At 40.0% G+C, this 27,264-nt stretch overlaps 1 protein-coding gene across 4 annotated transcripts in view; it reads right to left on the bottom strand.

Moving 5' to 3' along the window:
* The window catches only part of srgap1a (SLIT-ROBO Rho GTPase activating protein 1a), a 102,040-nt gene that overhangs the window by 19,570 nt on the left and 55,206 nt on the right, over positions 1 to 27,264 (bottom strand). For 2 of the 4 annotated variants that reach the window (XM_053622784.1, XM_053622785.1), the window contains exons 7-15: positions 23,548 to 23,769; positions 22,837 to 22,938; positions 16,192 to 16,389; positions 15,939 to 16,023; positions 14,232 to 14,259; positions 10,681 to 10,777; positions 7,160 to 7,220; positions 6,148 to 6,225; positions 5,658 to 5,792 (exon numbers count right to left, since the gene is read on the bottom strand). In XM_053622784.1, coding sequence (XP_053478759.1) covers positions 5,658 to 5,792; positions 6,148 to 6,225; positions 7,160 to 7,220; positions 10,681 to 10,777; positions 14,232 to 14,259; positions 15,939 to 16,023; positions 16,192 to 16,389; positions 22,837 to 22,938; positions 23,548 to 23,769 — 1,006 coding nt within the window. Of the gene's footprint in view, positions 1 to 5,657; positions 5,793 to 6,147; positions 6,226 to 7,159; positions 7,221 to 8,960; positions 8,995 to 10,680; positions 10,778 to 14,231; positions 14,260 to 15,938; positions 16,024 to 16,191; positions 16,390 to 22,836; positions 22,939 to 23,547; positions 23,770 to 27,264 lie in introns of all 4 variants that reach the window. The other 2 variants (XM_053622787.1, XM_053622786.1) reach the window with 1 other exon arrangement.

The raw sequence follows: 27,264 nt of genomic DNA, 5'->3' as shown, positions 1-27,264 counted from the left end.
TTTTGTTTTCGATTTCTACTCATTGGAGAATAATAAACAAAAAACACTGAACTGATTTTACGATCAAGTTCATGACATTTCCTCAAAAAAACAATCAGGACCTTTGCCAAACTTTTACTTGAAGTGATTTTTTTTCTTTCTTTTTATGTTTAGAAAATAACTGCAAGTAAGCGAATGTATAAAGGCGTTAGATTTACAATCTTAGTATCTTCACAATAGAATATCCATACAGATATCAAAATGTTTTCTGAATTTCCAAAAGGGATCCACAATTTTCCAGGTCTGGAAATCTTAAATGTCTTTAATTTAAAAAATATATAAATAAATCAATAAATAAAATGTATTTACATTTTTCAGAATTTTCTAGACTCTCTAGTCCAATTCAAGCACCCTGTATTTATAATTAATTATGTATAGGTTTAAACCTAGTCTTACTAGATTGGTTTATTTGACATGTTATTTCCTTAACTGGCTTTTGGTATTATTTACTTTGATTTGAGATGCTTGATTGAATTTATGTCTGCTTTATTTCAACTTACTGAATTAAAATTTTTTTTTTTTTTTAGATTTTTGGAAAGAGTCTCCAGTGTCAGCACTTCCGAGCAATCAGGAATAAAGGAAGTCAGAGGATGATGCCTATTGTGCTTTTTCATTAATATTGCAAATATATTTTTTGTCTTAAGTAAAATTATTAACTATTAACTTCGAGAAAGAAAAGAGGCTGGTGAGGCAATGACCAGGTTTTAACCCTGTTTATGTTTTAATGACAGTGATCTAACTTGTTTCCTGGATGTTTCACAACATTAAATATAACTGTTAAGAAAAAAGTAGAGAACTTGTCAGTCCTTAAGAAATAAAACTGATCTTTGGGAAATAGATGTGGTAAAAGAGGAATAAAACACTTTGGGACGTGCTGATATAGGGTATGGTAACAGTAACTCCTCTTTGTCTCATGGATGCAGCACACCACCATGTTGTTCATTATTTTCCTTACAACAGCACATAACACAAGTGTTTTATTCCTTCTTTGTTCCACAATGCTCTGAAACTAGTTTGGATTCTTTTTATCCGGTTGTTAACACGTGAAACCCCTCTAGAAATAGTACACTAGTCTCAGCATGGCCTCACATTCACACTTCCATACATGGACATATCCTTCACGTGTCCAAAATTCAGAAGGTGCACACATGTACAGTATCTCACAAAAGTGAGTACACCCCTCACATTTTTGTAAATATTTGATTATATCTTTTCATGTGACAACACTGAAGAAATGACACTTTGCTACAATGTAAAGTAGTGAGTGTACAGCTTGTATAACAGTGTAAATTTGCTGTCCTCTCAAAATAACTCAACACACAGCCATTAATGTCTAAACTGCTGGCAACAAAAGTGAGTACACCTCTAAGTGAAAATGTCCAAATTGGGCCCAAAGTGTCAATATTTTGTGTGGCCACCATTATTTTCCAGCACTGCCTTAACCCTCTTGGGCATGGAGTTCACCAGAGCTACACAGGTTGCCACTGGAGTCCTCTTCCACTCCTCCATAACGACGTCACAGAACTGGTGGATGTAAGAGACCTTGTGCTCCTCCACCTTCCGTTTGAGGATGCCCCACAGATGCTCAATAGGGTTTAGATCTGGAGACATGCTTGGCCAGTCCATCACCTTCACCCTCAGCTTCTTTAGCAAGGCAGTGGTCGTCTTGGAGGTATGTTTGGGGTCGTTATCATGCTGGAATACTGCCCTGCGGCCCAGTCTCCGGAGGGAGGGGATCATGCTCTGCTTCAGTATGTCACAGTACATGTTGGCATTCATGATTCCCTCAATGAACTGTAGCTCCCCAGTGCCGGCAGCACTCATGCAGCCCCAGACCATGACACTCCCACCACCATGCTTGACTGTAGGCAAGACACACTTGTCTTTGTACTCCTCACCTGGTTGCTGCCACACACGCTTGACACCATCTGAACCAAATAAGTTTATCTTGGTCTCATCAGACCACATGACATGGTTCCAGTAATCCATGTCCTTAGTCTGCTTGTCTTCAACAAACTGTTTGCGGGCTTTCTTGTGCATCATCTTTAGAAGAGGCTTCCTTCTGGGACGACAGCCATGCAGACCAATTTGATGCAGTGTGTGGCGTACAGTCTGAGCACTGACAGGCTGACCCCCCACCCCTTCATCCTCTGCAGCAATGCTGGCAGCACTCATACGTCTATTTCCCAAAACCCAACCTTTGGATATGACGCTGAGCACGTGCACTCAACTTCTTTGTTTGACCACGGCGAGGCCTGTTCTGAGTGGAACCTGTCCTGTTAAACCGCTGTGTGGTCTTGGCCACCGTGCTGCAGCTCAGTGTCAGGGTCTTGGCAATCTTCTTATAGCCTAGGCCATCTTTATGTAGACCAACAATTCTTTTTTCAGATCTTCAGAGAGTTCTTTGCCATGAGGTGCCATGTTGAACTTCCAGTGACCAGTATGAGGGAGTGTGAGAGCGATGACACCAAATTTAACACACCTGCTCCCCATTCACACCTGAGACCTTCTAACACTAACAAGTCACACGACACCAGGAAGGGAAAATGGCTAAATTTGTAAATTGTCACTTAGGGGTATACTCACTTTTGTTGCCAGCGGTTTAGACATTAATGGCTGTGTGTTGAGTTATTTTGAGGGGGCAGCAAATTTACACTGTTACACAAGCTGTACACTCACTACTTTACATTGTAGAAAACTGTCATTTCTTCAGTGTTGTCACATGAAAAGATATAATCAAATATTTACAAAAATGTGAGGGGTGTACTCACTTTTGTGAGATACTGTATCAGAGAATAGACATCCAACATGAGACTCTTTCAAGAAAGAGGATTAATAAATCAAGTAATTCACCAGTATTCTTTTAATAATACAGTCACCTCTAGCAACACCTCAAACCTTAATAAAGCTGACTATTAGAGCAGAGAATGAAGCGAGGTCTGGAACTCTTAATTAAAGCAGCTTTGAGTTTAACTGGCACAACTAGCGCCTATAAAAATCTGTCAAACAGGATGTTTCACTTTTTACAGCTCTGAGCGAAATAATAGAATTTGTCTCTTTAAACGTCTGCTGACTCAGTGAGCACTTCACTGTGGTGCTACGATGGCAGATTACAAGGCACAAGATGTGCCGTACTTCTGTTCCTGCCACACGCACACACACACACACACAAACGCATTCATGCACGCACGCACATACACGCACACGCACACAGGGGATCTGTGCTCATCCATATCTGCCCCTGCAGATCCTTTCATCCGCTCATAGCGGCTTAAAATAGCCATGTCACGGTAAAAAAAAAAAAAAAAAGCTGCCTGCTGTGCCTTCTGAGAGATGGGCTTTTGGGAATTCGCCATGCCACATTACTTTGTCTTACACGTGCCTGCGTGTCTGACTTGCATATTTCCGAATGAGAGACACACACCAGCTGGAAGCCTGAAGCAACACAACAGACTCTTAAACTCTGCCACAGTACTCATTGCAACAACTCAGACTGGATATATTTAGAATGGAAGGAGCACGGAATTTAAATTAGCTAAGAGCTAAGCTGTACGTGTCTGTATGTGAGTTATATATGAGAGAGAGAGCGAGAGAGAGAGAGAGGCTGAAACTGTCTGGAAGTGAAACACAGCAATACAGAGAATTTCTTTGTCCGTGCTATGAATTGACTCATATAAACATACAAGAAAATAATAATATGTCAGAGCATGGGACCGAGTGAGTGAGGGGACGAATGATTGATAGTGAGGGAAGAGTGTGGCATGCAGTTGACCGAGTTACAGGCCAGTGCTTTGACAGCAGGGGGAACAGACAGGGATTCCCTGCTGTTTACACACACCCGATCAGTCACACTGACTGACCAGCCTAGACAGACTCGCACCCTACTGCAAGCATCCTGATACACATCCACACACAAGTTCTAACAAACAAATCCTCTCTCTCACGCACACGCACAACAAGCGCCCATTAACTCATATCCGCTTCGTCTATTTAACGGCCCTTTATACCCTAACACAGTTTCCCTTACACTAAATAATCCCGAAATCAATCAGAGAAATAAAAAAAAGCTCTCTGATCGTGCAAAATCGTCTAAACCAGCAGTGCAACAATGTGCCATTCACTCACGCACAAAGCCGAGCTGACGCGGTTATGTGTCACGGCATGGATGGACACACTGCTGCATAGTCAAGCTGCCTGTGTCAGCCTGAGGCTACAGATCTGTATTAAATACAACCACTGTTACTGCTTTACTAAGGAGATAACGGCTTTATTTACTGAGAGCTTTCACTATGAGAATACAAGACTGGCGGCCAGGGAATGAATACAAGTCTTCAACACAACCCTTCCACACACACACACACACACACACACACACACACACACCTTCACATATAGGGGCAATTTAGAGTAGTCAAATCCATAGTAGACTGTAACTCAAGCACAGGTTAAAATGTGGACCTTGGATTCATTTCTCACACCATTTTAGTTTCTCACGTTTTCAGATTTAAAAATAAATAAATTTACTAGTATGTGGTATGGATTTTAACTAGAGATGACACAACATCACTTGTTCTTTTCTGATATTGACACTGAAACCTTGTGCCAATAATGATATCCATCCATCCATTTTCTGTAGCGCTTGTCCTACACAGGGTTGCAGGAAGCCTGGAGCCTATCCAAGGGAACTCGGGGTGCAGGGAGGGGGACACCCTGGACGGGGGTGTCCCTCAGCCTACAGCGCATGTCTTTGGACTGGGCAAGGAAACCGGAGTACCCAGAAGAAACACCCAAGGCATGGGGAGAACATGCAAACTCCACACACAGGGTGGAGGCAGGATTCAAACCCCCAACCCTGGAAGTACGAGGCAAACGTGCCAACCTCTAAGTCACCGTGCCCCCCCAACAATGATATCCATCCAATATTTTTTCTTATTGATTATAAATACACAACTTACCCAAAACTGCAGAATTTGAACAAAAATCATTTACATTGCAAATAAATATAATAATAATAATCAGTCTTAAATTAAAAAATACAAGCAACCACCTGTATATGTAATCATTTACAGTTCCAGAAAAATATTTTCCATAACTTTTCCAATTCCATTATTTTCCCATTTGTTACAGGATCAGATCAAATTCATTCTTTTTTCTCTGATATCTGATTCAACACTTTTTGATGATATTGGTCCGATAGCGAGCCTGGGTATCGGAACAATGCATTTTTATCCTTAAAATTTGAATGTCTAGAAATATGACTTTTTAAATAAAATCTATGTTAAAACACATTACCTAATCATTAAAATAGTTATACAGAAAAATACTAACTGAAAACAAACAAACCTGATGCATCTATGTGTGTGTGTGTGTGTGTGTGTGTGTGTGTGTGTGAGTTAAATTAGCATTGGCCATTTTTTTTACCTAACTCACAAATGTCTTATAATGTCCGGCAAATCTGCTGAAAATGTTTAATGTTTAGAAATGTTAGACTAACCTTCCTTATATCTGCAAATTGTTTGCATGTACATGTTACTAAAAGAATTTATGTCCTTATATAATTTCATTATGTAAATTCAGACCATGATTCTTCTGACTTTTGTATGTATGTGCGCACTTACTGATGCAGGAGATGAGGTCATTAAACCTCTCCTTTGGAAAGAGGGGGTTCTCCAGACCTCGGAAGTAGAGTTTGAGGACTCCTGCCACTGAGTTAATATCATGGTTATCCTCGTCATCAGTGAGAGGGTCGTTACCTGGGAGAGACAGCAGGATTCAGTAAATTAAGGTATACCCTACATGTACTGTTTATGATCAGAGATCAACGGAGATGCCATATCGTATAGATACAGCAACCCTCCTTTTATAATGCCAAGGCTTGTTGCAAGTCATATTCATACAGTCTGAAGCGAAATGGATGACAACGCACAAACAACCAGTAACACGATTCACGCATAAATAACTGTCACAAATAAAATCAGAAATATTAGGGATGCTAAGGTAATCTTTATTCACAGTGTAAACTCAGCATGTCAGTCATAACCAATAAGAATTGCTACGCTTACATAACTAATATTAGAAGCCCGACACTGACAACATTTCACCACCCACCTCTCTCAAATGAATTCTTAATATCATTGACTTCAACTTGAGAGCCAGATACACGGAATATGCCTTGATGCTGAAGACCTGTGGTGTAGAGAGAGAGAGAGAGAGAGAGAGAGAGAGAGAGAGAGAGATCAAAACAAGTGCAAACTCATACCACATGCAGCGTGGTCCAGATGTCCTATCAGAATGGCTGAAAAGATGAGTTTGGCTCAGAAGCATGAGCTGGCAAAATGACAAACTGAAAAGGCCAGCCATTCGCATACATAAATGCCCACTTTCTCTAATCAGATTTAATTAATGAGGGACTGAAAGGCTGAAATCATTCATTCATTTATCTTTAGCAACTGATTTATCCTGGTCAGGGTTGCAGTGGATCCAGAGTTTATAACAGGAACACTGGGAGCAAGGTGGGAATACAGCCTGGATCGGACGCACATTTAATTGAACAACCCCCCCCCCCCTTCCCTCACCGATTTCTCCTCCCAATTTCCACCCACTAACTAACTTTCCTCTATCACACGAGGGCAACTGGGGAGGATGAGAGTAAGTACTTGCTTCTTCCTCCAAAACATGTGAAGCTAGCTAACGCCTTCTTTGCAAACTGCTGAGTCACATGGTGGAATAACACCGGGAGGAATGTGCTATCTGCCCTCTTCCGCATACCTGTCCATGACTGTCACTGTGATTGACAGTGGAGAGGGTATGCTATCCGTCGAGAGTCTCCAAACTTTTGACCAGTAGTGTGTATAATAAAAGGGCTTTCTTTGCACTGACTCTGCTAAGTTTTTGCAACATATTCATTCAAGACACACAAAGCCACACCCAAACTGCAGTACCTGAGCCATCGCTGGAGCCAGTCTGCAGAGAGAAGGCAATAAAGAAAAGAGGCGCCGGAACACAAGATCTACGGCAAACTTCCTCTCAGAGCTATTCTCATGCTACAGTGAAAACAATCACTAGTTTGCTGCATGTAATTGTGTGTATGTAATGAGGATATAACTAGAATACAGCTTACCATAAAGATTGATGAATCGAATGCAGCTCTCTACCACGCGTGGAATCACTTGGCCAGAATCCTTTTAAAAGGAAAGTAACACTGATGAAATACTCACACACTTCTGCATAGTGACGCATAATAGTTTTTATTCATTGCATCAACCAAGCAAAACTTTGTGCTCCCTTTAATCCATAATGCATGCGGTTTGTTTTAAGTGTTAGTACGTGAGAGAAGTGATTACAGACCCAGCAGGGATCATTTTATTTAGCTTAAAATAGAATGTAATGAATAGATGTAATGAACAGAATCTAATTCTACACCTCATTGTGCACGGTAACTGCTTGAGCTAAACAATTCGACAGGACAACACTAGCAAGTCCTGACGTCCGCGTGTGTTCTTCACTGGGAAGAACATCTTTTGCCTTTTGTAGGGTAAATACTCATCTCTGTCTTGGCTGAAGTTACCACTGTTAGCTCTAGTCTTGGCACGATTCTTCTTTATATGCTTTTAATAAAGACAATGTGCAGGGAGTACATGCATATGTGGACAGGCCAGCTAGAGAGCAGCTACTCTCAGCATGGTCGGGAAAATATTCCAACTTGGATAAGTCAAAATATCGAGCAGCTCATTTTAGACAGATTTACACAAATTTGGAAGCAGATCTCCTGGCCTGAGACTCGTAGTGGAATACTTTGTCTGGCAGAAAAAAATAATTTGGGTTTTATTTTAATATGATGGTACAAGCTGATCTTGTACAAATTGGAGATTGTTTCTTTATCTACAATCGAGTGCAATTTCAGGATTGTAAAAAACACATTTTAAGTTTTCCTTATCTCAATGATTCTTAACTTGACAGCTGACAGCAAACTGCTTGAGCCTGGTTGAACTTCTATCGATCCATCCATCCACTTTCTGTACCCCTTATCCCTCACTGGGTCGCGGGGAGCCTGGAGCCTATCCCAGGGAACTCGGGACACAAGGCAGGGGACACCCTGGACGGGGTGCCAACTCATCGCAGGGCACAATCGCACACGCATTTGCACACCACAAACAATTTGGAAATGCCAATTGGCCTACAGCGCACATCTTTGGACTGAGGGAGGAAACCGGAGTACCCGGAGGAAACCCCTGAAGCACGGGGAGAACGTGCAAACTCCACGAACACAGGGTGGAGGTGGAATTCAAACCCCCAGTCCCGGAGGTGTGAGGCAAATGTGCTAACCACTAAGCCACTGTGCCCCCTGGTTGAACTTTTCAAGCTTTAAATACGATGCAGTCATGCGAGTTTTAAGCCATTTCACATATTAATGAGACAGTCAAATAAATAAGCTTAAGCATTTAAAATTTTAAGGGGAAAACAAACTTCTGAGTTTGCTAATACCTGCTAGATACCTGCTCATTTATGCCTGATATCTATCAAATCAGGGCATAATATCAGTGGTTTTCAATGAGAAAACAGTTTTATAAACACAGAATTTGTTTTACTCCTCACAGAAAAACCAAGTGGTGCATACTCAACTGTATAAGGATCCTTTAATAACCAAATAAAATAATATACCAATAATCAAAATAAAACTAAACTGTGGGACTTCAGGGCTGCATCAGCGATTCTACAACACGCTTTTAGACATGATTATAAAACAGCAGAATTTGTGTTCTCTATACAGTTTATAAATGGTACTTTTGGACATACAGTTGGTCTGTAAAGATTAAAGTGTTCTCTCACTGTTAGCAAAGTGCACAAGAATACATAAACTAAACGGTGCGAGAAGGTGCGAGAGGCAGCATAAGCCAGTTATAGCATGACAGAGGCTCTACCTGATGCCGGGTGTGAGAGTTCCGCCGTCCACGGCTACGAGCAAAGAAGAGAGTAAGAACATAGAAGAGAGAGAGAAACAGAGAAAGAAAACTAGTTATTCAGTCCCAGCACTACAAGCCACCAATAACAGCCCACACGTTATTATCAGTCTGCCAAAGGCACTGCGGAGTCAGCCTTACAGAGAGAGAGAACACAGGGGGCGCACGCGCACATGCACACCCACCCACACACACACACACACACACACACACACACACACCACTTTTCCATCACCAAGGTGTCAGTGCTGTATCTGTAAATTAGGTTCTTGGCCATTCAGTTCCAACCAACTAGTGTTATTTTATCACTAAAACTCAAGTTATATTCACGACTATAATAAGAAGATAAATAAAGTGGGTTTATTTTGTGATTTGAATAATCACTGTCGCAAGAAATGGCAACTGTGAAGCTATGGTCCAAGTAAGAAACAGCTGTTTCTTCACAACAAATAAGAGCCAAATACTCACTAATAGCTTAAAGCAATAAAACATGTACGGTGATGTGAAAAAATAAGTAAACCTCATGGAAATTGGGTCCCCCCCCCCCACATATTTGGACAAGCAAACATTTGATCATCTTCGAAACAGTGCCTATTAATAAAGTTGATATACTTAAACAAAACCACAAGGAAAATCAGCTTTTACAATCGTTCATTCAACAGAAATATCAACAGATGTGATATTCTTCTGTGGAACAACCTCAGAAGCTAGTATTGCCCCCAGACAGTCTGCTCTTGGGCTGAATTTGCTGCGAAATTTGCAGAAGATTTTCCTTATAGTGGAATGATGTATTTCAAATAAGTTGGAGATCTTTTTGAATCCCTTGCCAGACTCATCGGCATCCACAACCATTTTTCCGAAGGCCTTACAGAACTCTTTAGATCTTTTCATGATGACACCACACACCTCAATAGCAAAGGGACAGGTTCCTCAAGCAGGTTCTAATCACTGGCACCCAATCTTCAACACCTGATTCTAGTTTGATGGTTTTGAAGGTGTGATAAACGTAGGGGCGTACGTACTTTTTTTTGTTAATTTAAATTGTGAAAATTACTACAAAATGTCAATTTTATGTGTCATTTGATAGAGTGTACTAACTTTATTAATAGGCACTGTTTCTAAGACGATCAAATGTTTGCTTGTCCAAATATGTAAAAAAACAAACAAAAAAACAACCCAACAATTTCCACTTATTTTTTCACATGACTGTATATTCAACATAATCATCTCTGTGCTTGGTACAGATCTCTGTGGGGTTCTCAAAGCCAGATATAAATTTAGTAAAACCTTTTGTTATTATTTTTACACTGGGAAAATAATTACACTCCTACATCTGATTAAGTAATAAATCGGCTAGAAAATCCATTCTTAAAACAGTTCGCTGCTTCCCAGAATCCTCCATGGCTCAGACTCCAGAACTGTATTACTAAAAAAAGGGGTAACGCACAAACACAAACACACACACACATATACACACACACACACACACACACACACACACACACACACACACACACACACACACACACAGAGCCCCATGTTTCTCCTGTGTGTGAAGACTGAGTTCAGAGGTTAAATAGACAGACTGTAATAATCTCAGAAAAAGCTGAGGCTAAAGCAGGTTACTGGCTCATTAGACGGTAGCCTGCGCATGTTTTTTCATATCTGCTACATTCTGTACCTTTATAAAGGCCTCCAAATTGCCATTAAATAGCTTTATGTTAAAAACTGAGCGAGGTCTGGGCCTCCAGTGTGGTTTAGGAGGAAGAGTTGGAGGCCTATGAAATAAAGAAATGTTTATACACACACAAAAAAAAAACATCAGGAGGATATATTCTTTTGCTCTTAACATTTAATGCCAAACTAAAGACGGCTACTTTCACCCCCCATTGTGCTTCTCAGAAAACGCAGTATGAGGCAGCGTGTAATCTGTCTTCTGCCCTTTTAAAATGCTGATGCTGATTGGACTCAACTACACAGCTAATATTACATCAAACTCAGTGATCAGCACTGCGAGGCCGGCCCAAGAAAAGCTCTCATAGCTCAGGATGAGTATGCGGTCATGGATAGGACACTGAATATTTGAGTAATGGGTGAACTCGTCCTTTATGTCTCTTCAGGGAGTGAAAGAAGACTTCTATAAGGCGGGGTCTGACCCTGTTCAGGAAACTTGTGAGGAATTTCAGGGACTGCCAGAAAGCTGGGGTAAGTTTGATGTGATCTGAATCTGAATCAACACCTTGAGTTCGTCTCTCCCACAACATGAGGCTGATAAATATCTGCCGCAGGTATGACTGGGGCTTTGCTGTAACCTCTCGTATGGCATCACATTCACAATTATGCCAAGAAGGTATGCAAATTACATTTAGTATGGGAACAAAACTGACCATGTTAGCTAAAAGGATGCCAAATATTTCACAAAAAGGAATTCATTTCTGCTTAAGACGTATATAATGTAAAAGATTTAGATGGCCAGGGTTCAGTCAGAACTGCACACACACAGATCTAAGACCCATACACCTGCAGTGAGCAGCGAAGGGCGTCGTCCTATTCTGAGAGAAACTGTGTACCCATGCTGAGGTCACAGGGAACCTACAAGCACCTTAATATCACAAAAGGTACTGCAGCCTATTAGTAAGGTCACATACAAATATCTAATCTCTAAATTCTATCCTCCTGTTTTGGTGGTGTTCACCATTGAATATATTTGTGATGTCATACTCCCACATATGAAAGTAGACACTCAAGGCTTTAAGAATTTGTAGTTTTTCACAAGTATTTTTTTTTTTTTACCTAGCCTATTAGGTTTAATGTTAGAATTTTATTGTGGCAGAAATATACAGTTTTTACTATCAAACAAGCTTTATTTGTGCTGTACGTTTTATCCCTGTACCAACGTTACTGTGGAGAGGTGTAAATTGTTTGCCCAGCAGGGGGCTCACAGCCCTCCCCTTTCTCAGTGCAATGCTCACCAGCAGCTTAACACAGTCACTATACTCTACACACAGAAACCCAACAGTGTCCTGACTAATCTTATAACAGACATGAGGCAATAATCAAACCCCTTTAAATAAATACTTTAAATAATGAAAGTAGTCACATCATGATTTTTAATGTTTTCCTTTTGTTTGGGTGTGCAATGTATCTGTTTGTGCATGTATAAGATCTGCAAAGTCACAAAGCTCATAGTCTACCCCAAAGGGATTTATTCTATCTAACAGAGAACAGTGCTCCAGACCTGCCCAAAACACGTCCTTCGAAGTCCAGATATTACTTCCGCAAACGCCTATGTCAATACGTGAACTATTAGCCTAATCCCGCCCAAAGGCATGCGTGAAGAAAGAAGGCGAGGCTTCAGTATATTCAGGTACCATATCGTGGAGACGCTATGTGTTTCGGTGCGAAAGCAAAACCCCTTTGTTTGGCCTTCCGAAAACGTAGAAAATTAGGAATCAGTGGTTACTGATTTATTTATAACGCTGTTCCTGAGCAGTACAACCCACACGTTTGCTTGTGCACAGTGCATTTTACGGAGGACAGCTTCCTGAACCTGGGAGAGTACAACGCAGGCTACACACAAAGGCTACTCCTGAAAAATGGGATGATTCCCACTTTGGGGAGACAATCCTGCGCTTCTGAATCAGAACCTGTAAGTACGTTTGATTATTTTATGAAGTATCTGCTATTGACTGTCCGAATGTGGAGTTTTGTGTTGTGGCCCAGGGCTCCGTTGTAGACGTCTGCTAACGTGCTAGCTAAAGTTTGCTGAGTTGCCTCAGTTTTTTAAGTGTTTGTTGGTGGTCTGACAGAAACATAGATTGTAGCTGCTGTTGGGGTTGTATCTTGAAACAGTTTATATCAATCGAATCACAAGAATCTTAGCACACAGCAGCTGTGTATTTAGCATAGTTTTGCACCCAACAACGCGACGGCCCACCAGCACACACTTGAGGTTTTTGGCCAATCACAACGCAGCGGGTCAGCTGGCCAATCAGAGCACTCTGGGCTTTTCGGAAGGAGGGGCTTTGGAGAAATCGGAGCGTTTCAGGCAGCCTGGGAATAGAGGTACTGCAATAATGTACAGTATGTGACAAATAATACCTTTTTTGTGCATTAAAGCATGTTAACGTACTCTATTACACCCAATAAACAAAATAATGAACATTTAAAAACATTTAATAATCATGATATAACCCCTTGTTATGATATGAAACAAGTTCAGAGAAAGGGTTAAGAGTGATCTTACATATATTGTTGGTTCCACTGCCAGGTGAACCACCCCAAGTGCTGAATTTGGTTAACTTTCTTAACCACAGACCAAGGCAAGCACGTATGGTTGGAGCTAGAAATAGTGCACTTGGTCAAATATAAAAGTTACACAGTCTTACAAAGTCTTGCAGTCGTAGTGCACTGTCTGTCTTGTGCAATTTTTTTTTTCCTCTTTTCAAATGTCCTTTTCTGCTGGATTTAATAGGCAATATTGCTTTTTTTTCTAGAAAGGGTTTAAGGTAGAATGTTAGCTAAGAACCCATAAGGAACCCTTGAAGAAGCCTTTTTCATCCTTGAGAGTGCATACATCCATTCTATTGAACTATTCATCTACCTATGAACATATCAGTCATGCCCCATGATTCACCTGTCACCTTCACTACATAAAACAACACCATATCGCACTGGGAGTGTTGTTGTCTGATCACAAAGAATGCCCTGAAGACTCTCCGTGTATCTGAGTTGAGAGCTGTGGAAGTAATAGAGGACTGAAGGATGGAACCCCATGAGGACCAGAATATCACCTGTCGCACTGTGTCTGTGTTGGATTATAGCAGAAGGGGGATCAAAACATATTCTCTATACACACACCAAACTCACTAATGTTTTTAAGATTATTTAAAAGCTTCAAATAAACGTTTTGATCCTCCCATCTATTAAGAAAAATGGTTGATTGCATTATACAATCTAATATTGTATATTTATTTTAAAAAAAACAACAACAACAACAAAAAAAAACACACAATACATGCACCAATAAAACCAACGGTACATTTAATATGCAAACATCAATAAGGATAATTGAAGACCACTCTGCGCCTGCATCTGTCTCACTTGTAACCTTGAAAACATAAGTTTTAACAATAGCTTTGGAAAAGCTATTTCCCCAGCAACACATGCCTTTCAATATGCTCTTCAAAAGACTGCATATATAATCTCATATTCAGTAGAGAATGAGTTTACCTTGTGGTCATGTAATCTGCTCGGTGACCTAGAGAGAGAAGACAGACACAGAAGGACAGAAAAAACAGACAGACAAAGAAGAGACAGAAACAGAGAGATGGAGAGGACATGATCAGAATGATTGGCTGTCAAAGGCCCTGTGGAGGTTTGTGCATCTGCTCAGTAAAGCATATGCAACATACCATCTGGCTCAAAATCAAGTGCGGGCATCCATTCCCATCTTACCAAGTTACTTTTAAATTCAAAAGGCAGAAACTGAAGAGTGGTAACCAGAGTAAAAACCTATTTTATCCATTTTCACCCCTCTGTGAAGTCTTTTAACCTTTGTCTGTCTTCTGAAGGGCCTCATGTGGTAGGGTATTAGTGGATACAGGATAAGGCTGGACAGTGGAGACTGAACACATCTCTACAGACAGCCCGACTGAGCTCACACACACCAGCACAGACCCGGACGCCACCCGCAGCCGTGTTTATATTAGATGTGCTCCAGGGCAGTCAGGCATGACAGCACGGACAGCTGAGTGTGTCCCGGAGTGCTGCTCATTATTGAACAAGAGGCAGTGTTCATGAAGCTCGTCAACATTTATTAAAGAATCTGATTAAATGGTATTAGTGTTGTCATTCATGATTTTCCTCAAGGTTTTCATTTCTCTGTATAAACTGCCAGTACGCCAACAATACCACTAGCAACACTGACAGCTTTTATAGTCCATTAAAGTAATCACAAAACGTCTTATTATATTTATCCTCATTAAACATGCCAAGCTTTATGAATGTGTATATTGGGAATCCCTCACGTCCTCAAGCATATCACGGCTTGCCTGATATCTCTAACAAAGCCGAAAAGTGAACCGATAGCTAGTTAACTAGCTCACATTTATCACAGGTCGGCAAGTCCTACAGAGATTCTGAGGCTAAAACCATCTCAGCTTCACACCTCTAATCTCATACGTTACAATCTGAATGAAGCCGTGAAGATTATTTTCTGACATCGGAAACTTTACTCTGCCCAAATGAGTTTTTTATGGAAGATCTTACAAAAGAAAGATCCTTTAAATTACCTTTGCACCATGTTAAATAATTTACCCCAAACAACCATATAAATAATCATAATTCATTTATTCATAATCCATTTAAAGGTATCTTTTGTGTTCATGGAGCCATAAGCACAACCTTTAATTTGTAAATAAATAAATATATTACTAATACTAATAATAATAAAAATGAACTGTAATTAACAGGAATGTGCAGACATTTTGTTCTCAAAACTCGCATATCAGTGGAGACGATCTCACTATGACTCTATATACACAGTCTATTGTGAGTTGTTTCCTTTGTTTTTGCTCAACATGTTGTGTTTAAATTTCTCTGTTTTGTAAGGACATCCACATCACTGCATGTTCTTAAGACTGTAGATAGCTAGTTACTCCCAGAATAAAGGGACCCAGAGTCCCAAGAGATAGCTAGTTACTCCCAGAATAAAGGGACCCAGAGTCCCAAGAGATAGCTAGTTACTCCCAGAACAAAGGGACCCAGAGTCCCAAGAGATAGCTAGTTACTCCCAGAATAAAAGGGACTCAGCTAGACATTATACCATATACAATTACAGTGAAATTGTTTGAGCTGGGGTCAGAGAGTGGGGTCAGCAATGTCATGGCCATCTCTAGTAATTAAGCATGTGTAGAAGCCGGCATTTGTATGAGGTACCTTCTCCCAGAGCTCTCTTCAGCAGATCATGCTTGGCCTGGAGTTTGGCGATCAGATTGCTGCCCTCCAGAAACTCACGGAATTTCTGACAAGAGACCACGGCAGCATAACATCAGTGCATTTAAACAGCTGGAGGGTTAGAGTTAAACTGGATGACTGACAGGCATTCACTTAATGCACATTTACACTTTCCATACTTTTTTTTCCTCTGGAGTCCCCTGAGTATCACATTCGGAGTTACAGCTGCACTCACCATGAAGTAGAACTGTTCGGTCTCCTGCTGGTTGGCACGCCTCTTGGCGATGCTGGGTTTGCTGAGGTATGTCTCAGAGACGGTGGACTTGACCGACTCTGTGGAGCGGCTGTGGTGGAAACACTCAGAGACGTCATAGTCCTCGATAGTCACCATGTCCTGGATAGTGGTCAGCGTGGCCTCAGAGGTCTTCTTGATCTGCAAGAAATCAATGATTCAGATATTGGGATTCAGATATGCAATGATGAACTTTTGGCACCGGGGTCCAGTAGGGACCAACTGGACTCGACTGGAAATAGTTGCTAGGAGCACTGCTTATTGCTGATTGGTAACATATTCCATATTTATTCATTATAAACATACAAGCAAAAAAAAAAAAAAAACATTTAAGGAAAAAAAAAAAGAATGCCTAATTTGGCTTGCCGATGTAATATAAGCAACAATTCATGCAAACATTTCCACTGTGCATATTTTTCCTTGTTTTAATTGGGAAAGTTTTAAAACCTTTCTCCAACGAGCATTTAAATCAACATTTTAATTATAAAGCAGGTTTATAAAGAGAACTATACAGGAAAACTGCTCTCCTATCTGCTATGTACAAATTCATCAGACCTTGAACATGACACCAGACCAAAGTACTCAATCTGCAGAACTAGAGTGCAGAGAGCAGGAAGCCGGAGAGGAATGTTATTCACTCAGGCTTTTAGAACTCATTTAGCTACTTCCCCACCAGCCTTTCTGTATTTCCAAAAAACTAGAAATTTCAAGAATGCTGGGAAATGTTTACTTCCATAATCCAGTTTGACCAGAAACAGCACATTATTTGAAACAAGGATCAGACAATGACCTGTATTAAAATGTAATAATAAATAATTATGTAAATATAATAGTAATATAGTAACAGTATATAAAACGTAAACAAAGTAATAATAATAATAAACAATAATAAATGAGAGGAAGGAATGAAAATCGAAGGTTGGTGAAATAAAAAAAGCCTGTTCAGGACCAATGCAGAAGCTAGATCTCTCTCTCTCGCTTGCTCTCTCTCTCTCTCTCTCTGAGAGACTATCAAGCGTATTCACCTTGTATATAATCATTTATACCCTTTGGGGGACGCTCAGAGGAGACTCATAAAACCAAGCTTTCAAGCATGTGCATACAAACCTCTGTGACCACCAGCCTCAGGTTTTTACAGGCAGTAAAAATTCTGGACAGTACTCCAACACACACAGCAAGTTCCTCCACCTCATTAACCCCCAGAGCTACACCCAATTCCATACAAATTAATGGAAGCTGACTCCATGTAATGGAGACTAACAGTCTAGTCCCATCTTAATCTAAGGAACTGAAGTGTCCAGGATTCCCTAACACCAAAATGTAAAAAACAAAACAAAACCGGTGTGTGTGTTTCTGCATTAATGGCTTTTACTGATTTTCTCCAACAGAGCAAAGAGAGATAAAATAATAAAATAAGTAGGCTTAAGTTAGTATATTTTCCACTTGGCTTATAAATATATTAGCGGCGTCTATTACATCTTTGCCTCACATCCCCATCCAGGGTCCCTGGTTCGATCCTGAGCTTGGGTTATTGTCTTTGTGAGTTCTCCTGCTTGCCCGTATGGGTTTTCTCTGGTTTCCTCCAACCTCTCAAGAACCTGCCGTAAATGTACTGGCAACGCTAACTTGCCCCTAGGTGTGAATGTGTGTGAATGAGTGTGTGCACGGTGCCCGGCGCTAGACTGGCATCCTATCCCACCTTACACTTGACCCTGACCTGTTACTTAAGATTAATGACCTGGCACGTAAGATTAATGAATGAGAACATACATTTCTATTTAAAAAAACAAACAAAACAAAAAACATAATTTGATGTAAAGGAATGCTTTTGGTCTTATTTCATTCTCAACTGGGACACCTTTCCAACTACCCCCCCCCCCCCCCACACACACACACACACAAACACACACTATACAATGAATTAAACATCTGCATGTTGAAATAAGCCATACATTTTTTGCCATTTTCCACATTTAAACCCTGCAAGGAGAATGTTTGTCCTAAAAACACCCGAGAATAAACCCTGATGTCTCTTTACTGCTCATTTGTCTTTGTTCTGGTCTAAACACACTGTAAGCCATTCACAAGTTTAAGACTTTTCAGCTCTTAGTCGCTGAGTTTCCGTGGCAGTTTCTTCCCCAGAAAGCTGCCACACCTGTTTGTGTGCACATTGCACATGCATGTATTCGAGGAAAAGGACAGGCATGTTTAAAGTACACGCTTTAAAGGACATGTTTCACACAAGCCAAAACAGAGAGCAAATCCAAGCAGAACCCCAAAAAAAAGAGAAATGTATCATGAGCGTTACAAAGCTGCTTTAAAAAATTAGAGGGATTGTTCAACTTTATCAATCACATATTTGAACTGCACTCTGATGAATGTTCTGGCTCAAGCACTGCTTCTCATGAGTCAGAGAAACCCAATTACAGACTTGAAAGGTTTTGTAGACGTGTGTGTATCTAGTCTCAGATAAATGACTGATCCCAACTGTCAGTTTTGCAGAAATCCTATTCAACAGCCTATACACTCAATGTATTATTCATTAAAATACTAGATACCTTTGCTGACATCTATATTTCACCAGTTACATTACTTTTTTTCTTTTTTTTCTTTTTTTTTTTTTAAACACATTCATGCAATCTGGGAACTAAAGCCCACAGGACATGCACTTCTCTAGCACTAGTGTTGTTAATGCTGGTGTGAATGTACGTGGCAGCTTGCTAAACAGCAGACGGCTCGCTGTTATACGAGTTATCAGCAATCCGTGACTTCACACCACATCGGGTGCGGAGAGCACAGCTTTCTAGCTTTGATCTGCCTCGCTGAGGTTTATCTCCAGCAAAACCAAGAGATTCTTCTGGCAGAGGCCAGAAAATCAAACCGTGTGGATTTAGCATGAACCTCTGAGAGAATGTCTATTGAATAATGAAAACAAATTCGAGTAAGTGATGGAAGAGAAAGAGTGGGTCGTTCTGACTAATGTCTCATCTCCTAACCTTTCCAGCAAAAAGCATATACATCAAATTAGTAGCTCAGCAGGATAAAAAGCAGAGGGCATTCGAAGATAAGACACTGAACTGAGATGAAGTGTCCAGTGACGAAAGTGGGAGGATGTTAATATTTCTCCTTTCAGCCAGGCACGTCTGGAAATGAACGATAGATAATCGAGGAGTTACGTGTCGAAACTGAAGGAAGACTCCCGTGCTAGGGATGATTCTGGGGAAATCAGGAGGGCTCGTGTGAACAGAAGCATGAGGATGACAGAAATGAGGATGACAGTTTGATGACTAACTGATTAAAAATTAAAATTAACAACATGAAGCAAAAACAAGAAGAAAGGCCTAAAGTAAATGAAGAACTGGAGACGTGTTGGAAAATCGGATCCATTTAGTAAACGTACTGAAGCAAACATTTGTTGTTAGATGAACTGTAGACTCCAGGCATGCAGTGTAAATAATAAGGTGTATTAAGGTGATAAATCACTAATATCACAGTACTTTGAATTCTCATTTACATTTATTCATTTAGCAGACGCTTTTATCCAAAGCGACTTAGAATGAGGAAATACAAGCAAAGCGATATATCAAGCAGAGAACAATACAAGTAGTGCTACCATGCAAGATTTATAATTGAATTCTAGAGAAGCAAAGTGCACAGAGTAGAGGTGTAAGAGCCAGAGTAAGGTTTTTTTTTTTTATCCTTTTCTTTAATAATGTGGGGGTTAGAATTTTAGGGATTAGTTAAGTGCTCACGGAAGAGGTGGGTCTTTAGCAGTTTTTTGAAAATAGTGACAGATTATGCGGTCCGGATTGAGGTTGGAAGTTCATTCCACCACTGAGGGACAACTAATTTGAAGGTTCTGGAAAGGGACCTTGAGCCACACTGAGTAGGCACTACTAAGCGTTGGTCGCTAACCGATCGTAAACCTCAAGGAGAGTGTTGAGGCAGTGGGGTGCTGTTTCAGAAAAGGTCTTATACGTGAGCATCAAGGCCTTGAATTCTCAAACCTGTATGTGTTAGTGACGTTTCTATAATAGCAGCGTTGACAGTAGTTCTGGCTGAAATTCAAATGAAATGGTTATATTGTTGAGTTCATTCTGATAAGTTATCATTTCTGTAGAAACAACTCATTGACAGGGACTTACACGGAGAACGCTTCACATAATCTAAGCCTAATAATAAACAGATGAAGAAAATGTTGATATTTAACAAATAAAAATGCATAAATGTTGATACGGTGAAGTTTTCAGAAAAGAGAATGTTTATTTAACATTAATAGTAGGAGTCTCCAATGTCAGTGCTTTCCAATGGTTAGTGAGTTTTCCGAATGCCTCTGAGTAAGTTGTCTGTAAGGATTGAAAGCAAACCGAATTCATTTTTGTCAGGGTTTTTGCATTTTTGTGTCGTGTATTGCAGAGTGGGCATTAGGAAACAGCTGCACCAGAACTCAAAAGGAAAGTAACAAGGTCGTGGCCCAGAGAAACCTTGCTTTGCATCCGGGATATACAACATGATCTTCTCCTAACTGCTGTCATTTATTTTTTTTAACAGGGTGACATTTCTGTGAGACAGGAAATCTCAAATCTCTTCCCACTGAATACCTAATCCAATATAGCAGTCCGGGAAATAACCCCAGCCTCATATCATTCATGTCATGTCATATCATGGTGTGTTTCAACCTTTTGGACCCAAAACCTCTATGGTGCATTCCTGTTGACTTTTCATCCTGGACAGATTTTAAGTCACGGCACAAGGAATCTTTAAGAACCAAGTGTCCACCATCAACAGTATTATCAACCTTTATGTGGTAACAAAACATGCAAGGATGACTATGTAAATACATCCCCATGTTGTTCAATGGAAGAGGCACTGATCTTGTCTCTCCACCAATCAAAGGCTAAATCTCAGCCTTGCTATCAAAGTCATCTGCACTTTTAGCGGCCCACCAGCCTGCCCACATGGTTTCTCCCACAGCCAGAAGAAAAGAAAATGGAAAATGTGGAATGAAGATAAAAGAAGAAAGCCAGAGAAGAAAAAAGCAGGTTGATGACTGTGATGAGCCTCTTTTTTCCAACCACTTGCAAGCATCCAGAAATTGAAGAGCCCCAGGATACGCTTTAGATAAACGTTTAGGAAAAAGAATTGGGCAGAGTTAAAAAAATAAAATAAAAGTGGGGTAATAGAGAAACCCAGCTGTGTGTTACTTGGATCATAGAGAGGACAGAAGACAGACATCACCAGACTATCTAGGGCATCAGGGAAATTTACTGCCATTTCATTCTAATGCATCAATAAACCATGTGGTCTTAGTCTTTAAGTCTTTGAGGGCTTAGCTTCAGGTCTCAGATTATCTGCCATGGTCTACAGAACATTGATATGTCTTTTAACAAAAGTGTTCAGAGAAGTAAATGTGATATTCTAGGAAAAATCTATAGCAGACTTATCAAAACGGGCGTAACGTGGCCTGGGCATTCGGGGCTGTAGCCCTGAAGATTTTTTCTTTCGCTCCAAATAAATCTCCACTTCGAGTGGTTTGTCACTACGTAACTGAACATGAGTAAAAGAAGATAGCAGTGTTGTAATTTTGTACCTTCAGTGAATGGAGGCAAGACCATAGGAAATACTTGTGTCTTATTGGCTGACAGCTCTCATTTCTGCCAAACGCTAGCTCACACAGTCAGTGTGACGGGAAAAATGGATATACGCAGATTTTTTATTATTTTTTTTTTACCAGTAAAGGGGTTGAAACTGAAACAATAACATCCTCTCATGCTGAGCAGGAAAACAAGGTGTGTAAAAGTCTATATGAGTTCCAGTTTACGTGAACATGATATGAGCAGAGCACACAGTAAGGACAGCTAACGTACTTTGCATGGCACTGTAGCAGCTAAACCCATACAATTATAGCTTAGTTGTGCCACCCCTTGGCTAGCGACACCAAACTAGCCTAGTCTCATGTTAGATAGCCAAAAAGTTTGATATTTTATCTGTCTGGTAGTCCTGCAATCAGTGATAACACCCGAGGAAAGTCTTATGATAAATCCAATCCAAACCTTTTTGTCCAATTTTCACATTTTTTAAACAATTAGCCGTCACATGCAAGAAAAATAAAATGCATGGAAACAATCTATTCAGAAGTAGGTTTATAACTTTAAAAACAAAAAATTGTCAATCCCTGCCTGTCAATCCCAAAGAATAATAATTTGCAGTCCTACAAAGTATAAACTGTAAAAAGAAATATACAGTAAATCTTTTATATAATTCTTTTCCCAATTGATTGTCTGGTGTCACTCATAGAATCCATGAAATGGACCTAATAAAAGACTGCTTTGCATTTTTGAGTGATAAATCATGCAACATGAATAAAGGCTGGCAGGGAGGTGTGCTGTGCTTGGTTGAGGTGTTTGTTAAAGTAGACGGCTCTTGGCACAGTTTAACGATGAAAATGTACCAGACTCTCCAGTGAAATCTAGAGGTATGGACTGTGATAAGACAATGCAACCAGGCTCTTTGTGATGCTACACAAGCAAAATGGGAATGTTATAATGTTTTACAACATAGCTAAAGGAAGAACACAGGCTTGCTGACCTCCTCATTCTCAATCTTCAGCGTGGCCAGGCGTGACTGGAGCTGCTGGAACCTTAGAATCAGCTCAGCCTGGACTGGAGGCTGTGCTGTGATCTGGCACACCTGAAGGAGAGAAAACACTTATTAACACTTACGAAAGGACAAAATAACCTTTATAATCATGAGCCCAATATTCAATAAAATCTGGTTTTCCTCACTAGGACACCAGAACCACAAAGCAACTAGATGTCAAAATAGGCACGGACATGAAAAGAGGGATAAATATTGCATGAAATTGCAATAAACACCTCCAGAGTAAAAACTGTAATCTGATTGGTTTTAGACTCGCTGTTTAAATGACTCCCTAACAGTTGAGACATATTAAAACTGGGAAATGAAACCACTATAACCACACTGAAACCAGCTTCTCATTTGAATACCTTTTCTAATTTGTCACTAACACAAAACAGAGCTCTTAAAACCACAGCATAGACGATAATATATAAACTGGACTATATATAAAAAGACTATTTTTGAGAGGCTGTGGTACAATATCTTGTGTCTGTAGATTGAAATCTGTAGTTAGCAAATTTGATTGTCAATGGCTATGTTGGTGAATGTTTACCAATCGACAGCAAACTCGCAACAGATTTTCCAGAGTACTCTAATGCACATAAATAAACCTTCATTTCAAATAAAGTGCTGGAGAGAGACAGAAAAAGCATTTCTAACCTCATCTCCCATGTGTGGCTGGAACTCAAACTTGACCGGAGGACAGAAAGCGGTGGGATACATCTCCATAAAGCGCTGACGGTCACTGCGAGGGTCCAGACTGTCCACGGCGTTCTCGATGATGTCCAGCCCCTCGTGACGAGACGTCTCTAGGTTATACTCAGCCGAGAGGTAGGTGCGTAAAGCCCGGTTTAAAGAGGCGTGATAGCCCAGATCACAGCACTGCTCAGCATAAGTACAACGAGAAAGAGAGAGAGAGATGTTTCCTAATCAGTACCAGTTCAGTAACATAACAGTATCTGTGTATAAACAACGCCCTTGTTATTTGATCACTTTATGGATCTTTTGCTACTCTGTGGCGCTTTGGGAAAACAAATCAGATGCACCTGTGGCTGAGTTCAGGAAAACAGCCAAAAAAGACAAAAGATCAGGTTTTGAGCAAAAAGTCTGCCAATATACTCATTTTAAGAAAACATTCAAATATATTACCAAAATGACGGATGTTTTTATTTAGGTTAATTTTTAACCTTGGCTTGGCTTTTTTGCCTGCAAAGAGCACATAATGTAAACAGGCAGTGTAACAAACTCAGCGGTAACCACGGTCAATCTGCCTAAAGATGTCGAAAACCTTGCTATCATGTTTTTGGATAGTTAAAAGTCACAGCAAAACAGGTATACGGCTGTCAAACTGTCTGTGATGCCTCTGCACCGTCACATAATCATCGAAACAAAGAAGAGCACTTGCACACACTGCACAGAAATGACTGAATTAACCAGTAGTAATTTCCTCAACGATGTTAGCATGAACATATATTTATTTAAAATTTGACAGTTTTTCCATCAGTAGATTAGGTGATAAATGTAGAGGTGGGTGAGGCATCTTTCAGTGGAATTGATATGGATTTTTAAATGCAATTTTCTCCTTTTCTCAAATGCTAAAATTTAACTTCTGGTAGAGATGCATGCATGCATGCAAAAGAGATGGATGAATAGATGGATGGATGGATAGATAGGTAGGTAGACAGATAGGTAGGTAGGTAGGTAGGTAGGATAGGTAAATGGATAGGTAGATAGGATAGATAGGTAGGGTAGATAGATAGATAGATAGATAGATAGGTAGGGTAAGTGGGTAGGTAGGTAGGGTAGATAAATAGATAGATAGATAGATAGGGTAGGTGGGTAGGTAGGTAGCGTAGATAGATAGATAGATAGATAGGGTAGGTAGTTAGGGTAGATAGATAGATAGATAGATAGATAGATAGATAGATAGACAGATAGGGTAGGTAGTTAGGGTAGATAGATAGATAGATAGATAGGGTAGGTGGGTAGGTAGGTAGATAGATAGATAGATAGGGTAGGTAGTTAGGGCAGATAGCTAGATAGATAGATAGATAGATAGGGTAGGTAGTTAGGGTAGGTAGTTAGGGTAGATAGATAGATAGGGTAGGTGGGTAGGTAGGTAGATAGACAGATAGATAGGGTAGGTAGTTAGGGTAGATAGATAGATAGATAGATAGATAGATAGATAGGGTAGGTAGGTAAGATAGATAGATAGATAGATAGATAGGGTAGGTAGTTAGGGTAGATAGATAGATAGGGTAGGTAGGTAAGATAGATAGATAGATAGATAGATAGGGTAGGTAGTTAGGGTAGATAGATAGATAGGGTAGGTAGGTAAGATAGATAGATAGATAGATAGGGTAGGTAGTTAGGGTAGATAGATAGATAGATAGGGTAGGTGGGTAGGTAGGTAAGATAGATAGATAGATAGATAGATAGATAGATAGATAGATAGATAGGGTAGGTAGTTAGGGTAGATAGATAGATAGATAGGGTAGGTGGGTAGGTAGGTAGATAGATAGATAGATAGATAGGGTAGGTAGTTAGGGTAGATAGATAGATAGATAGATAGATAGATAGATAGATAGGGTAGGTGGGTAGGTAGGTAAGATAGATAGATAGATGGATAGATGTTAAAATTTGTCAAGGGTACTAATTAATTTACTAATTTATTTCTAATGTACTAATATATGATCACTGTATAAAAAAGCATTAGCAGATTTCCACAAGTTACACAACGATGTTAGCATGAACATATATTTATTTAAAATTTGACAGTTTTTCCATCAGTAGATTAGGTGATAAATGTAGAGGTGGGTGGGGCATCTTTCAGTGGAATTGATATGGATTTTTAAATGCAATTTTCTCCTTTTCTCAAATGCTAAAATTTAACTTCTGGTAGAGATGCATGCATGCATGCAAAAGAGATGGATGAATAGATGGATGGATGGATGGATAGATGGATGGATAGATAGGTAGGTAGACAGATAGGTAGGTAGGTAGGATAGGTAAATGGATAGGTAGATAGGATAGATAGGTAGGGTAGATAGATAGATAGGTAGGGTAAGTGGGTAGGTAGGTAGGGTAGATAGATAGATAGGTAGGGTAAGTGGGTAGGTAGGTAGGGTAGATAGATAGGGTAGGTGGGTAGGTAGGTAGCGTAGATAGATAGATAGATAGGGTAGGTAGTTAGGATAGATAGATAGATAGATAGATAGATAGACAGATAGGGTAGGTAGTTAGGGTAGATAGATAGATAGGGTAGGTAGGTAGATAGATAGATAGATAGGGTAGGTAGTTAGGGCAGACAGCTAGATAGACAGATAGATAGATAGATAGGGTAGGTAGTTAGGGTAGGTAGTTAGGGTAGATAGATAGATAGATAGGGTAGGTGGGTAGGTAGGTAGATAGACAGATAGATAGGGTAGGTAGTTAGGGTAGATAGATAGATAGATAGATAGATAGATAGGGTAGGTAGGTAAGATAGATAGATAGATAGATAGGGTAGGTAGTTAGGGTAGATAGATAGATAGGGTAGGTAGGTAAGATAGATAGATAGATAGATAGGGTAGGTAGTTAGGGTAGATAGATAGATAGGGTAGGTGGGTAGGTAGGTAAGATAGATAGATAGATAGATAGATAGATAGGGTAGGTAGTTAGGGTAGATAGATAGATAGATAGGGTAGGTGGGTAGGTAGGTAGATAGATAGATAGATAGATAGATAGGGTAGGTAGTTAGGGTAGATAGATAGATAGATAGATAGATAGATAGATAGGGTAGGTGGGTAGGTAGGTAAGATAGATAGATAGATGGATAGATGTTAAAATTTGTCAAGGGTACTAATTAATTTACTAATTTATTTCTAATGTACTAATATATGATCACTGTATAAAAAAGCATTAGCAGATTTCCACAAGTTAAGTGAATATTTTGGCATTGCCAACACAGAACATTCTTAAAGCATTAGGCATGAGCAGACTGGGGCACTACAACACACTCTGCTATCAGTCTCTGTAGTCACCACACAGTAATCACGTCCTTGATTTTGAACAGCTTCGGATGACCTAATCTGTAATGTTTTCTGCACTGCTCGTGGCGTCCTTATTTGGCCTTCAATGCTGATTATCCTACAGATCCAGACTGCTAGCAGAACCCAAACCCTGCTGACTTTGGGAGGCAAATTTCATATTTCATCTCCGATTCGGATAGAACACACTGAGCATAAGTCAAGCTGACCTCAAAGTGAGGGAAATGAAGATAGGACAGTGAAAAGTAATATGGCAATATGACTACCATTACAATATGATAAAGTATACATACAAACCATTTACTTTTTCGAATCCAGACATTTCCTTCAGCCTCTTTCGTCTCTATGC

Source organism: Ictalurus furcatus, chromosome 4, assembly GCF_023375685.1.
Source record: "Ictalurus furcatus strain D&B chromosome 4, Billie_1.0, whole genome shotgun sequence".
In the NCBI taxonomy this organism is placed as follows: domain Eukaryota; kingdom Metazoa; phylum Chordata; class Actinopteri; order Siluriformes; family Ictaluridae; genus Ictalurus; species Ictalurus furcatus.
The sequence above is the reverse complement of the archived record's forward strand: the minus strand, read 5'-3'. Positions and strand labels throughout refer to the sequence as shown.